This window comes from Motacilla alba, chromosome 12 (assembly GCF_015832195.1).
Source record: "Motacilla alba alba isolate MOTALB_02 chromosome 12, Motacilla_alba_V1.0_pri, whole genome shotgun sequence".
Classification (NCBI taxonomy): Eukaryota; Metazoa; Chordata; class Aves; order Passeriformes; family Motacillidae; genus Motacilla; species Motacilla alba.
Window position 1 is genome coordinate 12,696,574 of NC_052027.1, and position 22,743 is coordinate 12,719,316.

Below are 22,743 nucleotides of genomic sequence, written 5' to 3' on the forward strand. Positions count from 1 at the left end.
CCTCTCCCACTGCAGCTTAACGATTCCTGGGGCTTTCAGGCTTTTATTTTTTTAAATTTGGTTTTGTTTATTTGGTTTGTGAACTAGCACCGGGGTAAGTACAGTTTTATCTGTTTCTTAATCCTGTCTTTTAAATTTCACAGCTGCTGAGTGACCAACCTTTTCCCCCTCAGCGATCCTCTCATTTAGTTGTGCCTCAGGCAGCAGCCTCGGAGCAGCTGTGGAGCTGCTGCTCACTCGGCTGAGACTCCTGGCTTTTAGTGCTCATCTTTTAGTGCTCATCTTCAGTTGCCCAAAGTCCTGTGTTTGGGGGACAAACTGTTGGTAATTTGATTTTAGTGCTTTTCTCTGGGATGTGCTGTTCGGCACCAGGTGAGTGTTTGAAAACACATAACTCTAAATCTAATTAGTTGGGAGAAAATTAATTGGTTAAAAAGGGCAGGTTTTAAAAAACAATCAAAACCCACAGACTTTTGCCTAAAGTTGATTCTTTCCCTCTATGAACAGTGGATTGATTTATTCAAGTTAAGAACCAGTACCAGATTAGTGTAAAACTTCTTACCCTCCCCCCAAGCATGGCAAGTAATTTTCTGAAAAAAGAACTCCCTTTTATCAATGAATTGTACCAGATTGTGTGATGAACTGTGCTCTTAGAATCTGGGAGTACTTGAGTTGATATTCACAGTGTAAGGCTGGAAAGGCGGCTGAATATTGAAATGCAGGCAGTTTTGTATAGTTAAAAATACCTACAAAGATAACTAAAGCCATTTAGAATACATCTTCATCTTTTTATTTATCAAAATTCACACACTGAGTTCTACAAAAACCCATGTAACAGTTTACTTCCATGTTTTTGGTGGCTTATATTAAATTGACACTTGTCTTCAAGTAGCATGAAAACCATTCTAAACAGACAAACCACCACGAGTCTAAAGTATCTTCAATATAAAATGTAACATCACCCTGTAGTCTATCAAAATTCTCATAATTTAATTTTCATAAAAAAGCTAGAGGTGGTTTGTCATTAATTACAGTAGCAAAGTGCTGTGCATTTCCATATTAAGGATTCAGAACATTCCTATGCACCTCTCAAAACGGTGGCATGAAGTTCTCTTGAGCTGCAATGGGAATCAGAGTGTTTTCCAACTCCTTCTGCTTCTGCAGGAGGCCCTGAAATAAATACAAATGTGAATGTTCTGTTATCTCATGCAGCCTGTAGCATCATTGTTTCAGAGTTAAAAACAATTTCCTTGTTAAGGCCCGATGGTTTTGAAGTTCACAACTAAAGAAAAAACAGTAAAGCCTCACAGACTCAGGGAAGAGGGAACTTCTACAGCAGCCTTCGAAGTGTGACTGGAAGCCAGGCCAGTTTCCAGGGATGAGCATGCAGAGGAAAAAAGGACTTTTCCACTGTATGAAATGGACCTTTCTCATCCCTTTGTGCACTGTGAATTGGATTGTAGGGAATTCCTGAATGAAGCAAAACCCAAAGCCCTGATGGGCATTGGCTTTTAGCCTTAACACAAACGACAGAGCCAGGGCAGCAGAGCCACTGGAACCAGAGCAGTGTCTGACATTTCAGGAGACACAGATTACCTGTCAAAAGGTTCAAGGTTCCTGCTGGGTCAATGGTTCTTGATAGTACTGATGACAGAGAAAACCTGTCACAAAAAAACCTCCTGGAAATGTATCCCTGTCTATCAAGTCATACATGATAGAACTATGACAAGTATGTGCATAAATTAAAAATAAGTATTTTTACTGTAATTAACAGGATCATATACATTGAGACATCTGGCCCCTTGCTCTCCATCTATTTTAGACTTGTCAGAAATAATTTGACACCATGGTAAGTTTGTTTTTTTTTAAAAGAAAAGATAATTATTTTTCTCAGGAGTTACAAGGCCTTTCTCAAAGATAAGAGTTACAGGCTGCTGGCACAGTTCAGCACTGACCTAATGCAAGGCAGCAGCTCCTACAGCAATTTAGACACAGATTCCTGATGGCACCAAAGGAAAGACAGCAAAGCAGCCTGTAAGACTTCACTTTGGCTCCTTCTAAGGCAGCAGCTGCCTACTTTCAATCACTTGATGAATTGCTTTCTAATTATTCAACAGGATCTGCTTATTTCTATTAATGGGTCAGTGTTTTCAGTCTCTCTGTCAATAATTAGTATTTTTGCAGAGCATGTTTTGCATTTAGAAGCATGTCACAAAACCAAGTTACAAAATAAACTGCCCTAAATAAACCAAGAGCTGAGGAACAAATAACCCTGAAAGCTGGCAGTGTTTATCACAAGGGTTGCACAGGTTCTGGACAGGCGCTCAGCAATGGGAAATACCTCCCCAGAGAGCCGTGGGGGGTGTGTCCCCACCCAGCCATTGTCACCTGCAGCCCTTGGCAGCGCTGCTGCCTCAGGAACAATGGAGTGCTCTGGTAGTACTGACCTGGGGGCGAGTCCTTTTTCTTAAACTTTGTCCCTTCTTTGTCACAAATAATTCACTTTGCTCGGCTTATCCACTGACTTTTGATTTCAGTGAGGAAAGAGTCTGTTGCTAGCTCCTATACCTGCTGTGACCTGAGACACAGGAAGAGATTTGCTGTCTTGTAGCAAACGCAGTGACAGACTCACCCTCCCTCCGCTTGTCCCTGGGTCAGCCAGTCCCACGGGGCTCTTACTGCACCAGCCCAGCTCTATTTATCACTGGCTCAGTGTGGAGTTCAAAGACTAAAGCCTGGTCGAAATTATGTGACTATTATGTGAATGCCCCCAGACAAAACAATGGCTAAATATGCTGTAAATACAGATGTGTATGTATGTAGTCTGAAAGTATAAATCCACTCTATATATGTACATATAAATGTAGAAGAGCACGACTAGATTATCTTCTGAAAGAGAAAACGCAGCTTTTTGTATTTCAGACAAAATCCTGCACTATTCATACTTTCTCAGTGAAATAAGTAAAACAGGTGTCATCTGTACAGCAGGAGATCTACAATACTTCGGTATACAAGGTCCTGTCCTAAATGCCTTCTGCAGCTGGCAGGGTATTTAAAAAGGAACTCCACATGTTTTAAGTTAACTCTCTTGCAGAACCAAGATCTACTGAAAGACTAACCTGTTACTTTTTAGCCACTCCAAAACTGACTGTAAGTTCATGTGGCTTCTCTGAGCTTGCCAACATTAACCTGTTTACATAACCAGGGTTTTTGCAGCCTCAGCAAGCACATGGATCGAGCTGTACCTTGAATCTGGCTTCTCTTAAACAAAATGCCACTGGTAAGTGAAGTGAAATACAGAACATGGACTTGTGTCAGCGAGGTGACCACTGGGACTGAGGGGCTGGCTACTGCAAACTGTAACTGCTTCCCAAGGAGGGACCTAGCCCCGTGCTAGGAGTGATAACTGTAAATGCTTCCCAAACAAGGACCTACCCCGGCCAGCTGAAAGTGATAACGAGTGGAAAACTCCCAAAGTCCCAGCAGAAAACAGTGAAGGTGCAAAGTCATAGGTTCTGCTAGAACAGATATGGAACTAGAGTGCCATCAGTGAAAGAGGTAGAGGTGGCCCATAAGTCCAACATGAAGATCTCTGTGTCATAAAGGAAAATGCAGTTATTTGTGTCAGTTAGATTGGAATGGTGTGTTGCATTTGTAAGCTGAAGATAAGAAAACCACAAATTATGTAAGGCCCCAACCCCCAGATCTGGGACTCCAAGATAAGTACGTGGCAGAGATTGGTGTCAGATTTGTATAAAAGCTGGTGTGAAATGAACAATATTGGGATGTGCAGATGGGCGTGCTGACCCCTGCATGCCCCTGGACCAGTAAAGGTGTCTTTACTTTGCAGAGCCTGCTGTGGAGTAGATGCCTTTAGATCAGAAGCCAAAATACTTAAAAGCTGTAGATATTTAACAAAGGTGTTAATGAGCAGTGGGGAAGACCAGATCCAGTGAAACCAACGTAGAAGCTGTTAGAAACTGACAGCCTTTCAGTGTTCTTGGGTCACAGCTTTTCTCACTGACCTGGGGAGAGTCATGAGCCTTGGTTCGCACAAGAAGTTTACCTACCACTGAAGGATGTGGGTATGTTATAAATGGCTCTGTAGTAGGTGGCTTTTGCTACAATTTATTTGCTTTAATTATTAAATTGTAATTGTTTGCAAATAATTATTGAAAGTTTTTAACTGCTTTTTAAGTAGGATAACATTAGTAATCATTTGTGGGCAGGAAAGCAGGGCTTTCACAAGATGTAAGCGGGCTTGCCAAAGATGTATTTTAAGATAAGCTGGCAATTGCAAAATGCACATCTAAGATAGCATAAAGTGGAGAGCAGAAGACCCTAAAAGGAAAACTACCAAGCTTAAAAGTGGCATCCAAAGACCACCCTAGACTGCTGACATTTGCAACTATTGAATTGTGCAAACGCTGCGAAAATTTGAAGCAAGACTGTAGTCAATGAGCTCAAAATAAATTTGCAGGCATTTGAGAAAGTAATGCAACTGTAACAGTAGAAAAGACTGTGAGCTGAGGAAGTGTGTGTGCCACTAGCTTTGCCATGCACCCAGGCCTGTAACTTTTGCTTTATAACTATCCCTTATTATTATTTATTGAAACTCTTAAAAATTTAAGAGTGGGCTTTGTTTCTCACAGTGTACATGGCAGTGCTTCTGTCTTTCTAAAGCACAACAGGTAATCAATAGCCTCAACTACTGTTAATTTTGTTGTGCTTCACTGTCAGATTTTCTTCCCTTTGATTATTTATGAAATTTTCCTTTCTGAAGGCAGAGAAAAATCCTGTTGCTAGCAATAAGGTACGTTTAGTTTGGACCCATTCATAAGCAAGGGAAGATACTGGTACATGTTTATTTTCAGGTCCTTCACAATGAAAAGGCAAGCCTGAAGTAAATCATTTTTTGTCTTGCAGGTCTCCGTCAGGCCATTTAGAAGCATAAAAGAGAAGTGCTCATGTGCATGTCCAGACCTGTGACTTCAGTGGCCGTGGCCACACCTTGCTGCCAACAGGTCCAACTCACTCAGGCTTTGATAAGCAGATGCCATTACCAGTACCCAGCTACAGAGAGAACAATGCACACCAACACACACAGCCTTTTATCTCAGGAGCTCGTGTGTCTGTGGCATCAAGCTAATTTTCATTTTCTTTTCAGAAAACCTGGCTGATTGACAAATCCTGAATTTTCTTTTTACATGCTAACAAGTAGCAGCTGTCTTGGAAGGATTTTTAAAGTGTTCATACTTCCAGTTTGCAAATTCCAGTATATTTTCTAGGCCTGACACGAGACCACCTCACCAACCCCACTGTTCTGTCCTAACCTAGGAACAGCAGAGGGAAAACCTCATTAACAAGGTTCTAGTGTTGTGTTAAAACTCTGTTCTTTTGAAACTGATACATTCTTTATAAACAACCCTAACCACAGAAACTTGGACACCAAACAAAGTAATTTCTCTTGGTTTCAAGTTTGCTTAGGCACTTCACTGTTTCATAGCTGATTTAAGGATTATGGAGTCCATATTCTCTCTCTAAGGACTGTCCAAAGATGGAAGCAACACGTGAAAAACAAAATTAGTAAAATGGAACAAAAGTAGAGGACAGGGCCCAGAATTTAAATCAAATTATGGAAACAGAATTAAAGATAATGATGTGATAATTTTTACTTCAGTATATATACCCACACGCAGTTAGCCAATAGATTTCTGCTTACCTGTCGTAATTTTGACAATCCTTTGAGAATTTCTTGTTGTCTCTCTCTGATTGTAACTGCATCAGGATTTAGAAGAGGATCTCTTACATGATCTGAGATAAAAATCTGTCGTGGCGTTTGGTAAGAATCTAAAAGTAAATATATATCAAGTCAGTTAATAAAAATCTTTATTAATTTTCATTTTGAAGCAGCAGATGTTGAAAGTTTATGAAAATCAGAGGTTGGCTGCTATTGAGATTATAATCTCTATTTTTAAGTCAAACAACACTTAGAATCCTAAACCCCAATCTCTATACAGTAAAGCAAAAAAGTGCAGTCCCACTTCATGAAAGGTAAACAAACAAAAAACTGATAACATATATTATTGCTTTGCTGCTTTTTTAAAACTTTGTGGTTTGATTTTATTTTTTTATAATTTGCTTGCACAGCCTTTCTGTGCACTGCTGTGTCACAGAGAGCTTACTGCACACTACGAGCCTGGCTGAAGCAGCAGCGCTGCGAGGGGAGCTTCCTGCCCTCCCGGGATGATGGCACTACCGTGGCTGTGGCTGTGGCCGTGGCTGTGGCGTGTCGAGGCTCGGCTCGGCGGCGCCTCCGGGGGGAAGCAGAAAACCTCCCGGGTGCGCACGTAGGGCACGAACTGCGCCCAGGGAGGGCTGGAGGGCGCGGGGGAGCTCCTCTGCTGCCAGGCTGCCGGGGCCTCCTTCTCTCTTCCACCCAGCTGGTTACACACCAGGAAATGAGAAGCCTGGACCTGTCTTGGTTGTGCTTGGAGTAATCTGTTCCTGACTGCTGGAACAGGAGGTGATTCAGATCTGTAGGGAACAATTGAAGGTAAAAAAAAAAAGCTCGAACAATACTTCAGTAATGTGACTTGCTCAAATAACAGAGACTAAGAATCTTTGAAGGCCAAGATTTTTGTTTATTTATTCTGCTTTTATACCTGCAATCTGTAATGTGATTTGCTCAAATAACAGAGACTAAGAATCTTTGAAGGCCAAGATTTTTGTTTATTTATTCTGCTTTTATACCTGCAATCTGTATGGACTTGTGTATCTTTAATAGTAGACAATTAGATGTATCTAAATTATTTTTAAAAAATCAGGAAAGAAAAGTACATGCATTTCAGCAATAATGTATTCCTACATTTCATTAATGCAGAGTACTGACTTACCTTTCTTCACTCAAGTGATTCTTATGAAATTTTTCTTCCTAGGAGAAAACCAAAAAAGTCAAAAGTAAAACAAAAAATCTTCGTGGTTTTTATATTAAAAGCTTTGATTTTTCAGAGAAAGTTTGTTTTGGAATTCCAGAAGGACCTGTTTGACCTCCTGGGTTCAGGAGAAAGGTATTTATCAAAGATTTGCATTTAAGAGACTTGTAGTGCCCATGAAATAAATCAACAAATTACAGGAGGATTTGTTCAAATTTTCTGAATTTGGCAGCTCTAAGCACTATTAAAAATATTATGTCTGTCGTCCTGTCCTTGGAACATAGGAATTTATAAACCTGAAAGGTTCAATCCAAGATATTAAAGGAAAGGTCCAGAGTTTCATTATTTGAAGGTGTGACAGAGTGAGGTGTTTATGCATACAGAGAGTGAACAAGTTCTGGATATGGAGAGGGGCAAGAGAGAAGCCAAAAATATATTTGATAGTATTTTCTTTAAAATACTTTTTTTGACAGTATTTTCTTCAAAATACTTTTTTCCAGCCACAACTCTACTGATGCAATGCTTACTGCAAATGGAGAATGACTCCACTAAGAAGGATGCATTTCTGTGGCAGTGGAGTACATCCTCAGTAATCCACATTCTCTGCAGAAATAAACATTGTTTTCTTGAGCAGGTGCTGCTGTACCTCACCTGTCAGCACAACACAATGACTGGACAAAAAAGAGCAAGTCAGTGATGTCACTGTGTCCTGCACACTGCTTGCATTTAAGCTCTCTGTTTACATCATGAATCAGTGTTAGTGAGAAAATGAAAAGGTACCAACACTTTGGAAAACTGAAATAACAGTAAAAACTCAGTCACAAAATCTGAATATGTTCTTCTGCTCCTGATGAACAACGGAGTGCTGACATAAGGATGAGCAACAGGAGAATTTCAATGCTCCAGATACATAACCAAATTCCCACCCCGGTAAAACTGTGGGGAACAAGAGTTTTAAAAGCACATCAGTGTTCTCAAAGGCCAGACAGTGACCCACCTTTCTGCCTCTGTGGCCCTTACTCTTCACAGCTGTTTCTTCCCGGGGTGAGAGAGACCTGGCTGAGTGCCCTCCCCTTCTTGCACTGAGCTGCCCAGGGCTGTTCCTTTCCACCAACTGCAGCAGCTCCATTTGGCGGCGCACCTTGTTCTCCTCCCTCTGTTTCTGCAGTGCTTTGGGGTACCTTTCTGAGGCTGGAATGTATCTTTTCCCAGGCTTGTTTATGTTCCAGTCAGGTCTTTTGCTGTATTTTTCTGAAGATTTAACGTGCCTTTCTTTTCTTGAAAATTGCTCATATAGATCACTGTAAATACCACCAGTCCCTTTTCCTGGAAGTTTATTTTTATCCATATACTGCATTTCCTTTTGGTATTTTTTGATGTTAGAGATTTCTTTATATTCTATGGAAATATCAGGTGACTCACAACATGCAGTTCTTTCCTCAGCTGACTCCGTGTATGCTGAAGCATTAAAGCAATCTAAAAAAAAATAATTGTATTTTAACTCCAAGTCTGAACTATTCAAATTACTTGGTTGACTTTTGTATATGTATCAATCTACCATTACTTATTTTATTCAAAAAACGGTTGCTACAGTTTTATAATGCCTTTTTATTCTTTTTTTTCTGTGGAAGACAGATAGGACCTGTAGAAGCAACCTCAGTGAGGAAGGGATAAAACACAGAAGACTGGAGAACCAAATCAAGTTACCTTAAAAATTTGGACCTATGTGGCTTGTGGCCCTAAATTGACACAGTATTGCAGACTATGAGATCTGTAACTGCTAAGTAACAACTATACAGAAATATCATTTATTTAGAAGAATAAATAGTGATAAATAGAGGAATAAAGTGGTAAACCATAACACACCAACATGACAGTGTCTGTGCAAGCATTTCTTTCTAGCTTTATTCCCTGTGTCAGTGATTTGGCTCAGTTTCACAAGCAAGCCCCCCCGCCTGTGTGGAGGTCCCAGAGTAACTCAGGTGTGGGCTCTGTACCTGTCTGCACCGCTGTGTCCTTCCGAGGGGAGGCCTGCTGCTCAGGGGGGCTCTCCACACCTCCAGGGAAATCAGTACGTTGTGCTGAAATGCCAGAATTACAGTTGTCAAACTCTCTATCACCTGAAAAGTGGTAGAGCCATTCCATTTGGTAATATATGTTCAATTTAAACCATGCCACAGAGTTATCAGACTGTTGTGGCTCAGAGCTCAAAGCCATACTGAAAACTCTGGTGGAAATGCCAATACTTGTTGCCACATCTCTCTTCACAGAGAAAAGCAAGGCACAATTCTTCCCAAGGATTTCAGAGATTCACATTCTCAGAATGTCAGAAAAAGGAAAAACACAATTCTTATCTCATCTGCTGTGCCTGTGTTTTACCAAAGTAGAATGCAATATGGAGACTGTTACCCAAAGTGATGGTGTTTTGTTTCCTTGGCCTATCAGGGCCAAGAGTGTGTGCGTGTCGGGACTGCTGGTTGACAGGCACGAGATGACTGCAGTTGTGTGCAGAGTGAGTGCTTGGCAGATTCAGTTTAGATGTAATGTATACAGTATAGAATAAAATAGTATAATAAAGTAATTAATTAGCCTTCTGATATCCATGGAGTCAGATGCCTCCTCGTCATTCTCTCCCCTTCGTGTCGCCTTTGATTCAATAAATACTCTCCCTTTTCCACTGCAAATCTGACAGCACACAGGTCTGAATATTCCTGTGCATTCCTGCCAGTAACTCTGCATTTCTTCCTTTATTTGAAGAAATACAGTATTTGAAACCTACTAAAACACAATATTCTCCATAGGAGTTAACACTTAGGTTTGTTTGAAAGGTAATGAAATTTGGTTTGTGACCCAAACAAAGGGAAAGAAAAACCAAAAAAACCACCCCCACCCCAAACTCACTTTCAAGCACCAAAGGAACAGGCAAACTGAGTGTGAGATTTATACTTGCCACCACCAAGACTGTTCTGAAGCTCTGAAATGTCATGTGCCTTTTGAGCCAAGTCTGGAATGTGCTGGTCTTGTTTTGATCCCTGGGCTAATTCCTGAGCTTTCTCCATTGACTGATAAAGCTCTTTGGCTTTAAGAGTTGCAAGTTCCTTAAAAAAAAAAAAAAAAAAAGGTAAATATGTGATTATTTATTTTGAGAATAAAATCAATTGGATTATTTAATGACCATATAATCCTCAAGTTTATATGTATTTTTATTTAGGGAAAGTATTTTTTTTCAAAACTAAAACTAGTTGAGTAAGTACAGTATGTAACCTATAATTTCTATGATTATAAGTTCAGAACCTCTGCTGTACTAATGAAAGATCTTCAGTCTTAGCATTAAAAAATGAGCATTTTAATCCTCCAAGTTATCTAGATATTTATTTCCCTTCTAATAAATTCCTCTTTTTCTGGATGCCATCTGATGTCAGCCATCTGTGATTCCTGTAACATGTGGTTTAATGAAATGAAAGGAGCCCAAATAAAAGTAATAAACCCCACCTTACTCTACTAGCACAGGAAGGAAACAGTAAAAGCTCCCCAGCAAATGTCAGGGGGTTACAGTTCCCTGACTCAGTGGGTTCAAGGTGCAGGAGACTGGGCCAAGGAAAATCTCATTTCCCAACTGTTATTAGCAGCTGATCCCACTCCCTCCTGCATTTGCAGTTGGAAAGAACAACTGGTGCTGTGACATGTTTCAAAGGAGCTGAGCAATTACAGAGGATGACTTTCCCCATGTTGAACCAGTCTGTTCAAGCATCTACAGGCAGATGCCACACACTTCATCCAGAAAATGCAGAGAAATCAGGACTCCACATTTCTGCAGGCTTTGGAGAAGACTGTTTCTGGAATCACCTTGTCTTATGACACCATGGAATCTGCTACTTTTCCAAAGAAGAAACAAACAGTAATAAAAAACATACCTTTGGTTTAACTTTTATATGACAGCACTGTGTAAAGCTCAGCAACATCTATGCACGGGAAAGATGGAGAACTTGGATGACTTTTAAAATGCCTTTTCCAGACTATATCCTAAGTCTTTAATTCAGACTGAAACCACATTCACTTGGATGAACTTCATGGTACTGAAGCACCTTAAAAGCACCAAGTTACCAATAACAAGAATTGGACCACATACTTTGAGGTATTTTTTAATATTAAATTTGCATTTTAAAATGGATGTTTCTGCACTATTTACAACTACATTTCTGGTTTTGCCAGTTCTTATAATTTCTCTTCCTGAAAAGGCCCTTGTTCAAAAAAAGAGACTGGACTTATTCTTGTGTGGTGTTGTATATTTTCAAGAAAGTCTACATTTTGGATAGTTTTCATTTCCAAAATGATGAGCAAAATTTTGCAAGTGAGGAACAAGAACTATTTTCCTCAAAATTCAGTGTTATCACTGACTGTCTGCACTAAGATAATGCAAACCCCACCTCCTTTTGTTTTTGTTTCAGCATTTCTTCTTCAAACTGTTTCTGCAGTTGTGCTTTTTCTCGTGCCAGGCGCAGTTCTTCCTGTTGCTCTTCCCATTTTCTCTGCTCTTCCTCCAGTTGTTTCTTCTTCCGTTTTTCTTCCACCTGAGCCATTATTGCTTTCTGGCAGGATCAGAAAAAAAAAGGACAAGGTAAAAGATATAACGTTAACATATTGTAAGGTATTTATTAATGTATTTTGGTATATGTGTAGGATTGGATTTGGACAAGTGAAAAAAAAACCCTGAAGACAAAACACTCCTGGGTTTTGTTTCTGGAAAACCACCAGCCCAACTGAGCAATCTGAAATACTCAGATAGAAAAAAGGATTTAGAAAATACATTTTTTTTTTTTTTCTGGTAAAGAGATGAAGGTCTGATTTTCACCTTATTAGTGAAAAAGCTCCTGGCAATCCAGGAGTTTGATCCAGCAGAGTAACAGTGTGGCCAGAACAGTCTCAACATTTATATTGAGACTTCTTCACACCGTGCTAGAAACAAAACACCAGCATAGAGACACACATTGGTAGGGTGCCACAGAGGTTAGGTAAATGTTAGTGAAGTAGATAAAAACCTAAAGGTTCGTGGAGTGGGAATCTGTAAATATCAGATTTCTCCTCCTTATAACAGTGGAGACTGAAGGAAAATGCACACAAACCTGCTAGAGCTCTAAGGACTCAACTGTACCTTTTCTTGAGGCAGAAATTCAGTAACAGAAGTGCAATAATCTAGAGCAAATATTGAAAGAGAATTGTAGAGTCTGACTGAAGGAAATACTGCCAAACAATGCACGTGTCATCTAAAGTGTAAAAGTCAAGTGCCTCCCCGGGTTCTGGTATTAAATCTCATGCTTTATTCATGAGACATTACCTTTCATCCTTTCTGCTGATTAAACAAGCGTGAGGCTTTAAAACCCAAGTGTACCTGATGTTCCAGCTGCTTCTGCCGCCTCCTGTCCCTCTCCTCAATCTGTGCAGGGTCCAGCAGAGCCGTCATGGAACGGAGGAAACTGAACAAAGGGACATGTCAATGTTTCTAATCATTAGAAAATAATCCTTAAGCCTTCCTTAATTAGAATCAGTTAGGTTGCATTTTCACATTGAGGTTATTCTGTTAATTATAAGTTAATATATAAATTTATTCATAGATTAGGAATTCCTTTTCATTAAGGAAAAACGTAAGGTTATTTGCAGCAAATTTCATTAATAAACATCGGCAGTACTTGTGTCTTTCAACAGTGAAACAACAGGTATTTGAAAAAAAAAACAACAACAAACAAAAGCCAAATGAATGTAAAGGATTCTATTCTTTTTTTTTTTTCTTTCTTTCTTTCTGAGGTACCATAAATGTACTGGCTGGGAAAATAATTACCCTTACAAAGCTCACTCACCTGACTCTCTGACTTTGTTCCAAAGCACCATTTTTAGCAGCTTTTTCTGCAGTTCCCATCTGTAAGGGCATGAGGTTGCCTAAAGCTGCAGGGGACGAAGGGTGAATGAAAGCAGTCGGGTCCTTGGGGTCAGGTGACAAAGAAAGACTTTCAGGCTTTCTGTGCATTCCATTTAAGGGGTGTTGTGCATTAGCATTAAAGTGGTTCTTAAAAGAATCAAAGTGCATTTCCCATCTGTCATGCTCTTCTGCCTAAATAAGTATCAAGCAACAAAACCAAACCAAAACAAAACAAAAAAAAGCATTCAGTTACACTGTGTCTATAAAGTGTAAAGTGTGGTTAATAAAACAGAGAATACACATTTTGTACACCAGAAACATTTGAAAAGCTACAATGCAGACAGCAGTTAATGCCTTATGTGAGAAGACAATTAAAATGCAAGTCAAACCACAGATTATAATGCTGATCCACACCTGTGATAGTATAGGGATAAAATGTTTCTCAAATCATGGGATATTCAGGGGAGCTGGAAAGAAAGTTTGGGCCTGGTAGGCCCTGGGAAAATGTTAGGTTTTACTGGATCATGTGAAACTGCACATGTATAATCATTTAATGACTATGATAAATGTAAATAAACTTCTTCTGTTGCTCATGTTTCAGAGCACTAAAAGGTCACTCCTGTGGCACAGCTTTCTGAAATAAGATAACTGCTAGTTCTTCTATGAAAAATTAAGTATCTTCTCTAGCCACATAATAAGGACTTGGCAGAAAGCTCTGCCTTCAGTTGGTAAGCAAAACTGGGCCTTTCTCTAGCACAGTAAAAGGATGTAACTTTGTATCTGTAGCACGTATCTGACTGCTAATAGATGAATTCTGAATATTACTCTAACTTGAACCATCAGCCTCTCAATCCAGAAATCCCTACTTATTTGTATCATGAACAGAAATCCCTTTTTCTTCCTGTGGTTCACTGTTCAGTCTGTGTTCCAGGCAGATTCAGCACCACAATCTAATTAGCAGTGATCTGTCTCAAATTAAGGAGCTGCCATCTTCATTCTTCTGTTTCTGCTTAAGGGATCTCTGTACTATTTAACAAGCTCCAGTGGCACTGAGAACTTCCAATGCCATTTACCAAAAAAACTCCAATCACTGCCTACCAGCCATAATTTAAGACCTACTTCTTGAACCTTCTGCCATCAATAAAATTTATTTTATATAAGTTCCCACTTCTCTATTTCTTCAGCACATACTTAAAAACTAATTAATACTACATATCACACCTTTAGTACTGTTCTTCACATCAGCCTTGAAGGAAGTCTTCAAAGCTTTGATATTTTGGCAAACATTCATTCAGACAAAGTTATTTATACACAGCAAAAAGGTCAAAGGACTTCTCCTGGTTTAAAAGAACTTATTGAGACAAACATTTGCTGTTAAAAAATCGGTAAAAATACCCTGCATACAGTAAAAGCTCTTACCCTGAAAGCTGTGCAACTGCCAGCTGGAAAGTCAGAAGGACTGAAATCAGAAGACTGCCCAGCTGGAGCTCTTGGAACATTCAGTGCAACTCCATCAGCCTCTGTGGCTAAAGCAGCTGTACAGGCAGAGTTCTCCTCAGTGCCATGAACTGAGTCAGCTGGAAGCACTGTCTGCAAACAAAGGGACCATTTCAAGACTTATTCAGTTCACCTGCTTTGTTTGTTAACAAAATTATACTTCTAGAAACTGCTGTTCATTAAAACCTCAGCCCAAATTTGTAACTAAGCATATTTTATCCACTATTTATCAATTATGTAGATTGAAACAAATTCTTACAGGTCAGAGTCAAAACTTTGCTAGGAATGCTGAATGTGCCACAAGAAAGTGCAAGTTGTTTTTGCTGAAAGAAATGATAGCAGATACAACCCTAACTTCTGTTTAACAGCAATAATTTTCACTGGAGAAGTCTCTTGTGAATATAATGCATTTATCTAACACTGGTTTCAGAATGACAGCTTTTTAAAAAGCTAGATATCATACTGGCTAGGCTCATTATGTAAGCAATCAAATATATGTGAGAGCTCATGAACAATGTATATAATTATATAGCCAGGGATTACATTTGAGACAGTTCCCTCAAATAGAACAAGAAAAGATTTGTACTTTTTAGTCAGGAATCCAAATGGAGGGACAGGAAAGGATTGTTCCTGCTATAAAGATCTTAAACTGAAAAATTATGACCTGAACAACAAGTAAGTGAGGACCAGGGAGCTGCAGCAATTCAAGCCCTGAGAAGGTTTAAAGCACCACCAATATTGGATTCTAGAGGATTTGTACAGAACATAAAATCTTCTATGAATTAGAAATTAAACTGTTCTGCAACAGTGCTGTGAAAACTGTGCTCTTTTGTTTATAGACAGTCTTACCTGGTCTGGGTCAGGTGTTTCCATTTTAGGGGTTTTCTTACTGCCAAGTTTTGCCCAGAAATAACCCACCTCTCCCTCCAGAGTTTCTTTCAGCTTCTTCTTCAGTGCTACCTGTTCATCTTAAACAAACAAAACCAAACTATTACTAGAGTTCCTATTGCAAACATTTAGCAGTTAAAAAAATAAAAAAGGCAACAATGCATGTCTTTCCTGTCACTTGGACTGCGAAATGGACACAAGAGTTGTCACCAGTCAGTCTGACCAATCCCACATGCCTTGCTCTTAAGAGCAAAGGGGGCATCTGCCCAGGGATGCAGAGGTAAGTGGGGAGTCTCTCTGGGGAGACTAAAAAACACTGCAGGAACAATTTCCGAGGGAAAACCAAAAAATAACCAAGTATGTGAACTCTCTCCATTTTGTTACACCAGTAACAACTACTTTAATATTAATTAAAACCAATGGATCTATAATGGAAGCTACTGACATTAAACACTGAATTAAACACTGAAACCAAATGGTCTAAATCCAATTTCAAAACAAAACACAGCACTCCTTCATGTGAATCATAAAAAGCTTAATTTCTCAGAGAGAATTTACTACTGTATTGAACAGTTTTTGTTTCCTCCAGAGATTCCCCTTGACTGGTGATGGGGCTGGACTGGAAACTCTCTCAAGTTCAAATTGCAATTTCATGCACTCAGTCACGCTTGTAGACGGGGGTGATGCTGTTCCCATTAAAAACCAAATGAATTTTTTAATGATAATGGCTGTCAATTACTGTCAGAAGGTGACAGTAAAAACTGCTGGCAAGTAGCACCTAAAATACAAAGCATAACAATACATTTGAGATAGTATTTATTGGCAAAGAAGTGTTTCTTGCAAGAATTTATAATCTTTGGATAAATTTTTGGAATTCAACAATCTTACACTGTCTTGGAGATTTATTATTTACTTTTCAATTTGTAGCAACTGTACTGATGTAAGTAAATTTAAAATGGCATAAGGCATACCAAATTTTTTGGCATCCTGAGTGCAATAAAAATATATCAAAAATGTATTTTATACATTATAAATACCTAACTCCTTCTTCCATTGGGTCTTCTTAAATTCCAATAAGGCTTTCTCCCCTTCTCTTTCACCCAAGGTACTAAACAAGTCAGCAGGTTTCCATGAATCCTTTCTAGAGAAAAGGAAGGAGGGGGGAAGATTTTTATCTAGAAAGCTGATCTGTTAAATTTTAGAGGTAACTTCTTCATTAGTATTTATAAACAATATTAATGTTATTAAGAACATATGACATGAACCTTGTTGGAAACACAATTTTTGTACACAGTAACACAAATGTACCTACATAACATTGTGTTCTGGCTGTGGATGTGCTTCTTGTTTCCTGCCTGAATCAGAGTTTGCTTCATCTGGAACTGGGGACACTTCACAATCTTTCTGGAGTGATGCTGTAACATTTTCCTTCGATGCCTCATTAGTAGCTGTGGTAGAACAGAAATACATAAAAATGTATGTATAGCCACTAAACTTGCTTCAGCTTTGAGTAAATACTCTGGGAGCAGCAGAAGCTTGCAGATTCCCCACAATTTAACAAAAGTGTTTTCAGCCCTGCCTATATAGTTAAAGTACACAAGTTAGAACTTCACAAGGTATTTTTCAAATGCTAGATGTAGTAATCACTTATTCTTGGCTAAGGGCTCAGAGTTTGGGACTCTAATTGCAGGATGCAATTCTTGGTGCAAAAGCTGATCCCCTCCACACACCCACTGACAGGAGGAAGGATGCAACGAAGGAAGATAAGCAACAGTTCTTACACTTCTGAGTGTAAGAATTGGGGAGGGGAAAAGAAAAATACTATTCAGCTCTAATAGTCCAGTTAGGCTAAAAGACACAAATCCAACTTGGGCCACAGGAAAATGGCAGAACTGCTCCTGAGACACAGAGGAAGGCCTGAACTCTTCACAAACCAGAAGGGCCCTTCTCCTTGGGCACTGGTACAGTGCAGTTCTGTTTTTCCCCCAGTGTAAAATGGTTTTTATTTTGCATGGAACAGTGACAGTGTTTCTTGCTGGTTTGCTCTTCAGAATACTGGAAATCTAACAAACAATCTTTTTTACTGTGATAATTCTGAAATGCTTGGCTCTCACAGTAACAATGTCACATTCCTAATGGCAAATGGTATTTTGTCTGAGACCATGCAACCTAGGTGTAACATCTCTACAATGTGCAAATAACCTAAAATTATAGACTGCAAGTTAAGCTTTCCCATTTTGCTCTGTTTCCATGGAACAAATATATCCAATGGCTGGCATCTTACCCATTTCCTCTTGCTTTTCATTATGAGTCTCAGAGATGCTTCTTCCTTCTTTAACAATCGTCAAAATCTGTTGAAGCTGTGCTTGTGTTAAACACACCAAACTTTGTAAGTTTTCAGCTGATACATGTGGGGCTTGAGGTTTGTGTTTAGTTTTTTTCACAATACTAAGATCCTCTGGATCAGGATATCTGTTTGCCTTATCTCTTTGGAAAATCAAAGAATAACTTTTAGTTGTGGCTTCATGCGAGGAGTGTTTATTAACTTGCAGTTTTTCACCTTTTGTCATTGATAAGCTTGATTCACTCCTTGGTTTTGTTACATTTTCCTGCTTGATACAAGCATTTTGTGTTGGCTTCAAGATTAGTCCAGTGTGCTTTATTCTCAATGATTGTTTAGGTGCTCTGGCTTTATTGCCCATCTGTTAAAGCAAAAAGATTTTACCATCTATTAAATAAGGGAAAAAATTGTATTTGTAACAAATGAAAACAAGATTGAAGCAACAAGGAAAATAAGTGTCATTTTTTTTTTCTGTTCCATCAGTAGAAACTCTGTATGAGCAAATGAAACATCTTCACAATTATCAGGAAAACTCTGGAAGGCAACAGAGCATCTGAATTTGAGTATTTCAAAATGACAGCATGAATAATAAATTAATGTAGCATGACATTTAAAAGAATTAACAAGCATTAATTCTGCTTTACTTTGGTGTTTCTGAATAGAGAATAGGTGTTTCCTGGCTCCACATAGGTACATGCTTTCACCATGCAGCCAGCAGTATTTCAGTCTTGATTCTTCCACTCTGAACTAAGTTTTATTCTTTCCAAGGTCCTTGGTGCAAATTGTAATTATTTCCTGTGTACTGGGACCTTTTTCTGCTTTTTCTTCTTCCTAAACCCACCCTATTCCAGTTTACTCAGAGACAGCCTGTATGACCAAAGTTGAAATTTAACACACTTCAGAGCTCTACTTTACCAGAACTGCTTTAAGGTCTCTGAAGGTTCTGATTCAGATGATTCCCTCTGCTGCTCTAACTTATTGGCCAAGAAAACTAATGCATTTTGCAAAGGTAAAAATAGTCACAAAACTTTGAATTCATCCTTTTGAACAGCTACTATAAACCTGAGAAATAACAGAATATCTCAAGTTAAAAGAGACTCATAAACAGATATTTCTCTTTCATAAATATAATTGTTTCCAAGTATTTATACAGTTCAGTTTCTCAAATTTTCTGTTAACAAACAGTGAATTTGTGTGTTCTAAAAATTTTACACTTACCTTCATGGCGGGCTTTGATTTATCTTTTGGGAAACAAACACAAACATATGAAAGAAGTATTTAATAACAACTTGTCCCTGAAAAACAACCTTGAGACATTAGTAAAACATTATATTAATCTGATTTTTGTAAATCAGAGGGAAAGTATTTTTCCCATACCATCTGCCCTGACTATGCAGAACAGTTAGGAAAAGTAGACTTGTACAGAAATGTATGTCTGACAAATCACAAAGCTGGAATTTATTGCAGAGACGTATGTCTGACAAATCACAAAGACAGAATTTATTAACATTTATACTGGAAAAACCTATGTTGATAATTATCTCAGATGGTAGTAGTGAGATTTGGCCTACATAAACTGCTTATTGAAATTTAAAAATGTTTACCACCAATACTGAAGCTGCTTTAAAAACCTGATTGTAATGATGTCATGCTGTGTAAATTAAGCATCTTTTATCCTGGCAAGTAAGGTGCTATAAAGTTACAGAAATTATCATCAAGTTATGCCAGCTGATACACAATAGCACTTCACTTCTTATTTTAATGACCAGCTAAGCAGTGGAGACTGTTTGCCAGCTGTTCCCTGGTGCACAGACTATTCAGAATTCATCATCAACCTACTGCTGAGAATCGAGCTGGTGGGAGAGAGGACTTATAAATAACAATGCACAAACATTCTTCCTAATCTCAAAAACATTTCAGGAAAGCTGGGCTTTATGTCTCTTGGATATTGGGTTTAACTTCAAGAAGCTTTAAAGATTAAATTTAAAAAATACCAGAAGAAGCTAAAATTAGCCTAGGCTTTCCATCCAGCACTTCAGTTTCGAGCTTCAGTCCATCGCTGCAAAACGAGAGAGAGAGAGAGGAATGTGAAATATGAAGTAATCTGATAATGGCAAGATTTGGACATTCATAACAGGAACAATTACTGTTGTTCCAGATGGTCCTTCACATCCCAAGCTATGTTTTGAGAAGTTACTTAAAACAAAGAAATCAACCTGTCTTGAAGAAGGCGTAATTTTATTGATACTGAAAAAACTTTGAAGATCTACTTTGCTTGTTGCAAAGTAGATCTTTACACTAAAGGTGCCACTCTATATCGTTATACAGAGCAACACACCTCAAGAATTTAATAATCCAACACTATAAACTGGGTGCTGCACAAATCGCTAACCAAGCCTCCCGGAAGGGCCAGCGCTGATCACAAAGTGGGGCTGTATGCCGAAAGAGCCTTTGGCTGTGCTACCATGCACAACAATTCACCTTCGCAAGTGCAACAAGCGCTGTTACAAGCGTTTAGGAGAGGAGAAAAACGTGGCAGTGGCGATACCCAAGTGCCTTTCTTTGCTCCGTGCAAAGACAATCCAACATGACGATAAGCGCTACACACACCACTTCATCTTCACATTTCATTATAAAATGTTAACAAGGAACAAACCCGGCGCAGTTCGAGCTCGCACGCAGCTTTCTAAGGGGCACCTGAGAACGGGGCACCTGAGAACGGGGCACCTGAGAACGGGGCGCTTCGGTGAGCGGGGCCCGGCCCGGAGGGTGCGCGCTGCCCCCGCTCCGCGGAACGCGCTGTCCGGGTATCGCACCCCGGGCATCGCACCCCTGCTCCACTTCGCGGAACGCGCTGTCCCGGGCATCGCACCCCCTGCACCGCTCCCCGGAGCCCGTCCCGAGGCCCTCCCACGGGAAGGGTCGCTGGCCCCCGGCTCTGTCCCGCAGATCGCTCCCGCTCCCTCGGCCGCGCGACACTGCGCGCCCCGGCGCGGGACCGATGCGTTCCGCGGGGCCGGGCCCGTCCCTCCCCGAACAGCCACGTCCCGCGAGGAGTACGTCCCGTCCCACCCGGCGCGGCCCGGCGCCGCTCGCTGCTCACCCCAGGTTCATGGCGCTGCCCGGCGGCCGCGGAGCTCCGCGGAGCCCCGAGCATCGCCCGCCCTCAGCTCCGCGCCCCGCTGAAGGAGCCGCGCGCCGATTGGCTGCCCGCGGGGTGCCTCCACCAATGGGCACTCGCAGCACTGTGGGGCGGCGCGGCCGGGAGCGCTGGGGGATGGAGTCCCGCACACCCCCGGGCCCGGAGCGCCGGGGATCGGTCCGACGGAGTCCCGCACATTGCCCCGGGCCCGGAGCGCCGGGGATCGGTCCGACGGAGTCCCGCACATTGCCCCGGGCCCGGAGCGCCGGGGATCGGTCCGACGGAGTCCCGCACATTGCCCCGGGCCCGGAGCGCCGGGGATCGGTCCGATGGAGTCCCGCACACCCCCGGGCCCGGAGCGCCGGGGATGGGTCCGATGGAGTCCCGCACACCCCCGGGCCCGGAGCGCCGGGGATCGGTCCTGCAGCTGCCTGTCCCAGGGGATGGGGTCTCGCAGCCCCGCGGAGGGTGCGAAGCAATTGCCGGGCGATTATCCCCGGCCTCGAGCAGCTGCGGAGGAAGGAGGGAAAGCAGGGGAACGAGGGGCGGGCGGGGGCAGACAGAAGATCGGTGTGGGGAGGGTCCGAGCGGCCGCTGCCTCCGGAGCGGCCGCGCTGCGCGGGAGGGCGGCGGCTGCTCGCTCGTATTTTCATTTCATTTCATTTCATTTCATTTCATTTCATTTCAATTTTCTTTATTGATTTATTTTCTGGTGTGGTTTGGGCAAAGCGGACAAGGTAGGAGAGGGGCGAAGGTGGAGGACGGCACGGCGCTCTCAGGTGTCCCGGCACTGCGGGCGGAGCGGCGGAGAGGAGAGAGCGGCAGGGAGGGGAGAGCCGGGGCGGGACACTGCCCGACGGGACACTGCCCGACGGGACACTGCCCGACGGGGCACGGGCCGGGGGACACTGCCAGACGGGACACGGGCCGGGGCCGGGCCGGAGCGAAGGCCGGGCAGCTCCCCAGCGAGCCCGCGGAGCCGTGTCCCGGTTGCAGCCCTCCCGCCCCTGCCGTGTCCCGGGGCGGTTCGTGCATCCCGCTCCTGCCGAGCCGTAGATTGAGCGCTGCTGTTGTGTGGGTGCACCTTCTGGAATAATGGGACCCGCAAATCTGCAAGTTAAGCGAATCTACGTTTTGCACAGGAGGATTTGGTTGTGTTAAAGAATATAGTCAGATTCAATAAAATGCTTCAGAGCCTGTTATTTTACTATTCAAGATGGCATTTAGGCTTATGCTTAAGGCCAAATGGTTACCGAATTCCGTTATTACAAAGGAGGTTAAGACCTCAAGCTCTGTCTGGAATAGCCTTGCTTCTAGATGTGGTTGGCAAGACAAAGGTCTTGCCAAAGATACCACAGATAAAGGGATACCTCTGCTGTGTTCTCCAGCTGATGGTAAGAGAAGTGCTGCCCTTGTGGTTGTACAGGAAACTAAGCAATAATAGAGAAATAGACAATTGAGGTGGAGTTTATTGTGTGCACAAAATCTCTGAACTGATTTGCTTGTATTTCTGTAAAATTATCATTTATCAGACAAAAATACTTTTTTTTCCCCTCCAAATACTGCTTTGCAGCTTACTGTTTGGTACTTTCTATACATCAGTTAAGAAGTCTTTGAAACTTTCATTTAGGGGCTGGAACAAGAGAAGAAAAGAAAACCTGGAGTTTTTTGTAATATTACACTGCTTATGAAGCCCTGTGAAGCACAGAACATACAAGATGGGTGATAAAAGCAGTGAGATTTCATCCCCTGCTTCACAATGGATTCCCTAGATTAATAAATTTCCATTATACTTGCAGAATTTTAAATAATATAGCCAAGCAGACCTGGTTACTGCTTTTTGTGAGAAACAGCAGGTGGCAATATAATTTCAAGCATCTTTTCAAAACTTTCTCATAAAGAAAATCATCTTATAAAGAATATAAAACAAGGTTCATAGTCCATTTATATTTCTTTTTATTTTAATATTTTGTAAATTATTAGTTTTGCTAGGCAAGTGACATGTTCTTTCAAAAAGCTGATAGTA

General features: G+C 41.1%; 1 protein-coding gene across 5 annotated transcripts; it reads right to left on the reverse strand.

Moving 5' to 3' along the window:
* Positions 1 to 774: 774 nt before the first annotated feature.
* CCDC66 (coiled-coil domain containing 66) lies at positions 775 to 20,769 on the reverse strand. Of its 5 annotated transcripts, XR_005258379.1 has the most exons (19): positions 20,679 to 20,769; positions 19,570 to 19,634; positions 18,794 to 18,816; positions 17,519 to 17,936; positions 16,547 to 16,682; positions 16,272 to 16,375; positions 15,196 to 15,314; positions 14,269 to 14,439; positions 12,791 to 13,041; positions 12,325 to 12,409; positions 11,363 to 11,524; positions 9,886 to 10,033; positions 8,933 to 9,016; positions 7,933 to 8,411; positions 6,897 to 6,934; positions 6,200 to 6,537; positions 5,723 to 5,850; positions 2,448 to 2,578; positions 775 to 1,170 (listed from the first exon to the last, which is right to left on the reverse strand). XR_005258379.1 is itself a non-coding variant. In XM_038149096.1 (18 exons), the coding sequence occupies exons 1-18, from the start codon at positions 20,687 to 20,689 to the stop codon at positions 1,090 to 1,092; spliced, it is 2,781 nt and encodes a 926-aa protein (XP_038005024.1). In that variant the 5' UTR covers positions 20,690 to 20,768; the 3' UTR covers positions 775 to 1,089. The 5 variants fall into 5 exon arrangements, 4 of the variants coding, with proteins under 4 accessions (XP_038005024.1, XP_038005023.1, XP_038005025.1 ...); XM_038149096.1 differs by lacking the exon at positions 2,448 to 2,578 and having other exon boundaries at positions 6,260 to 6,537; positions 20,679 to 20,768; XM_038149095.1 differs by lacking the exon at positions 2,448 to 2,578 and having other exon boundaries at positions 20,679 to 20,768.
* Positions 20,770 to 22,743: the final 1,974 nt, after the last annotated feature.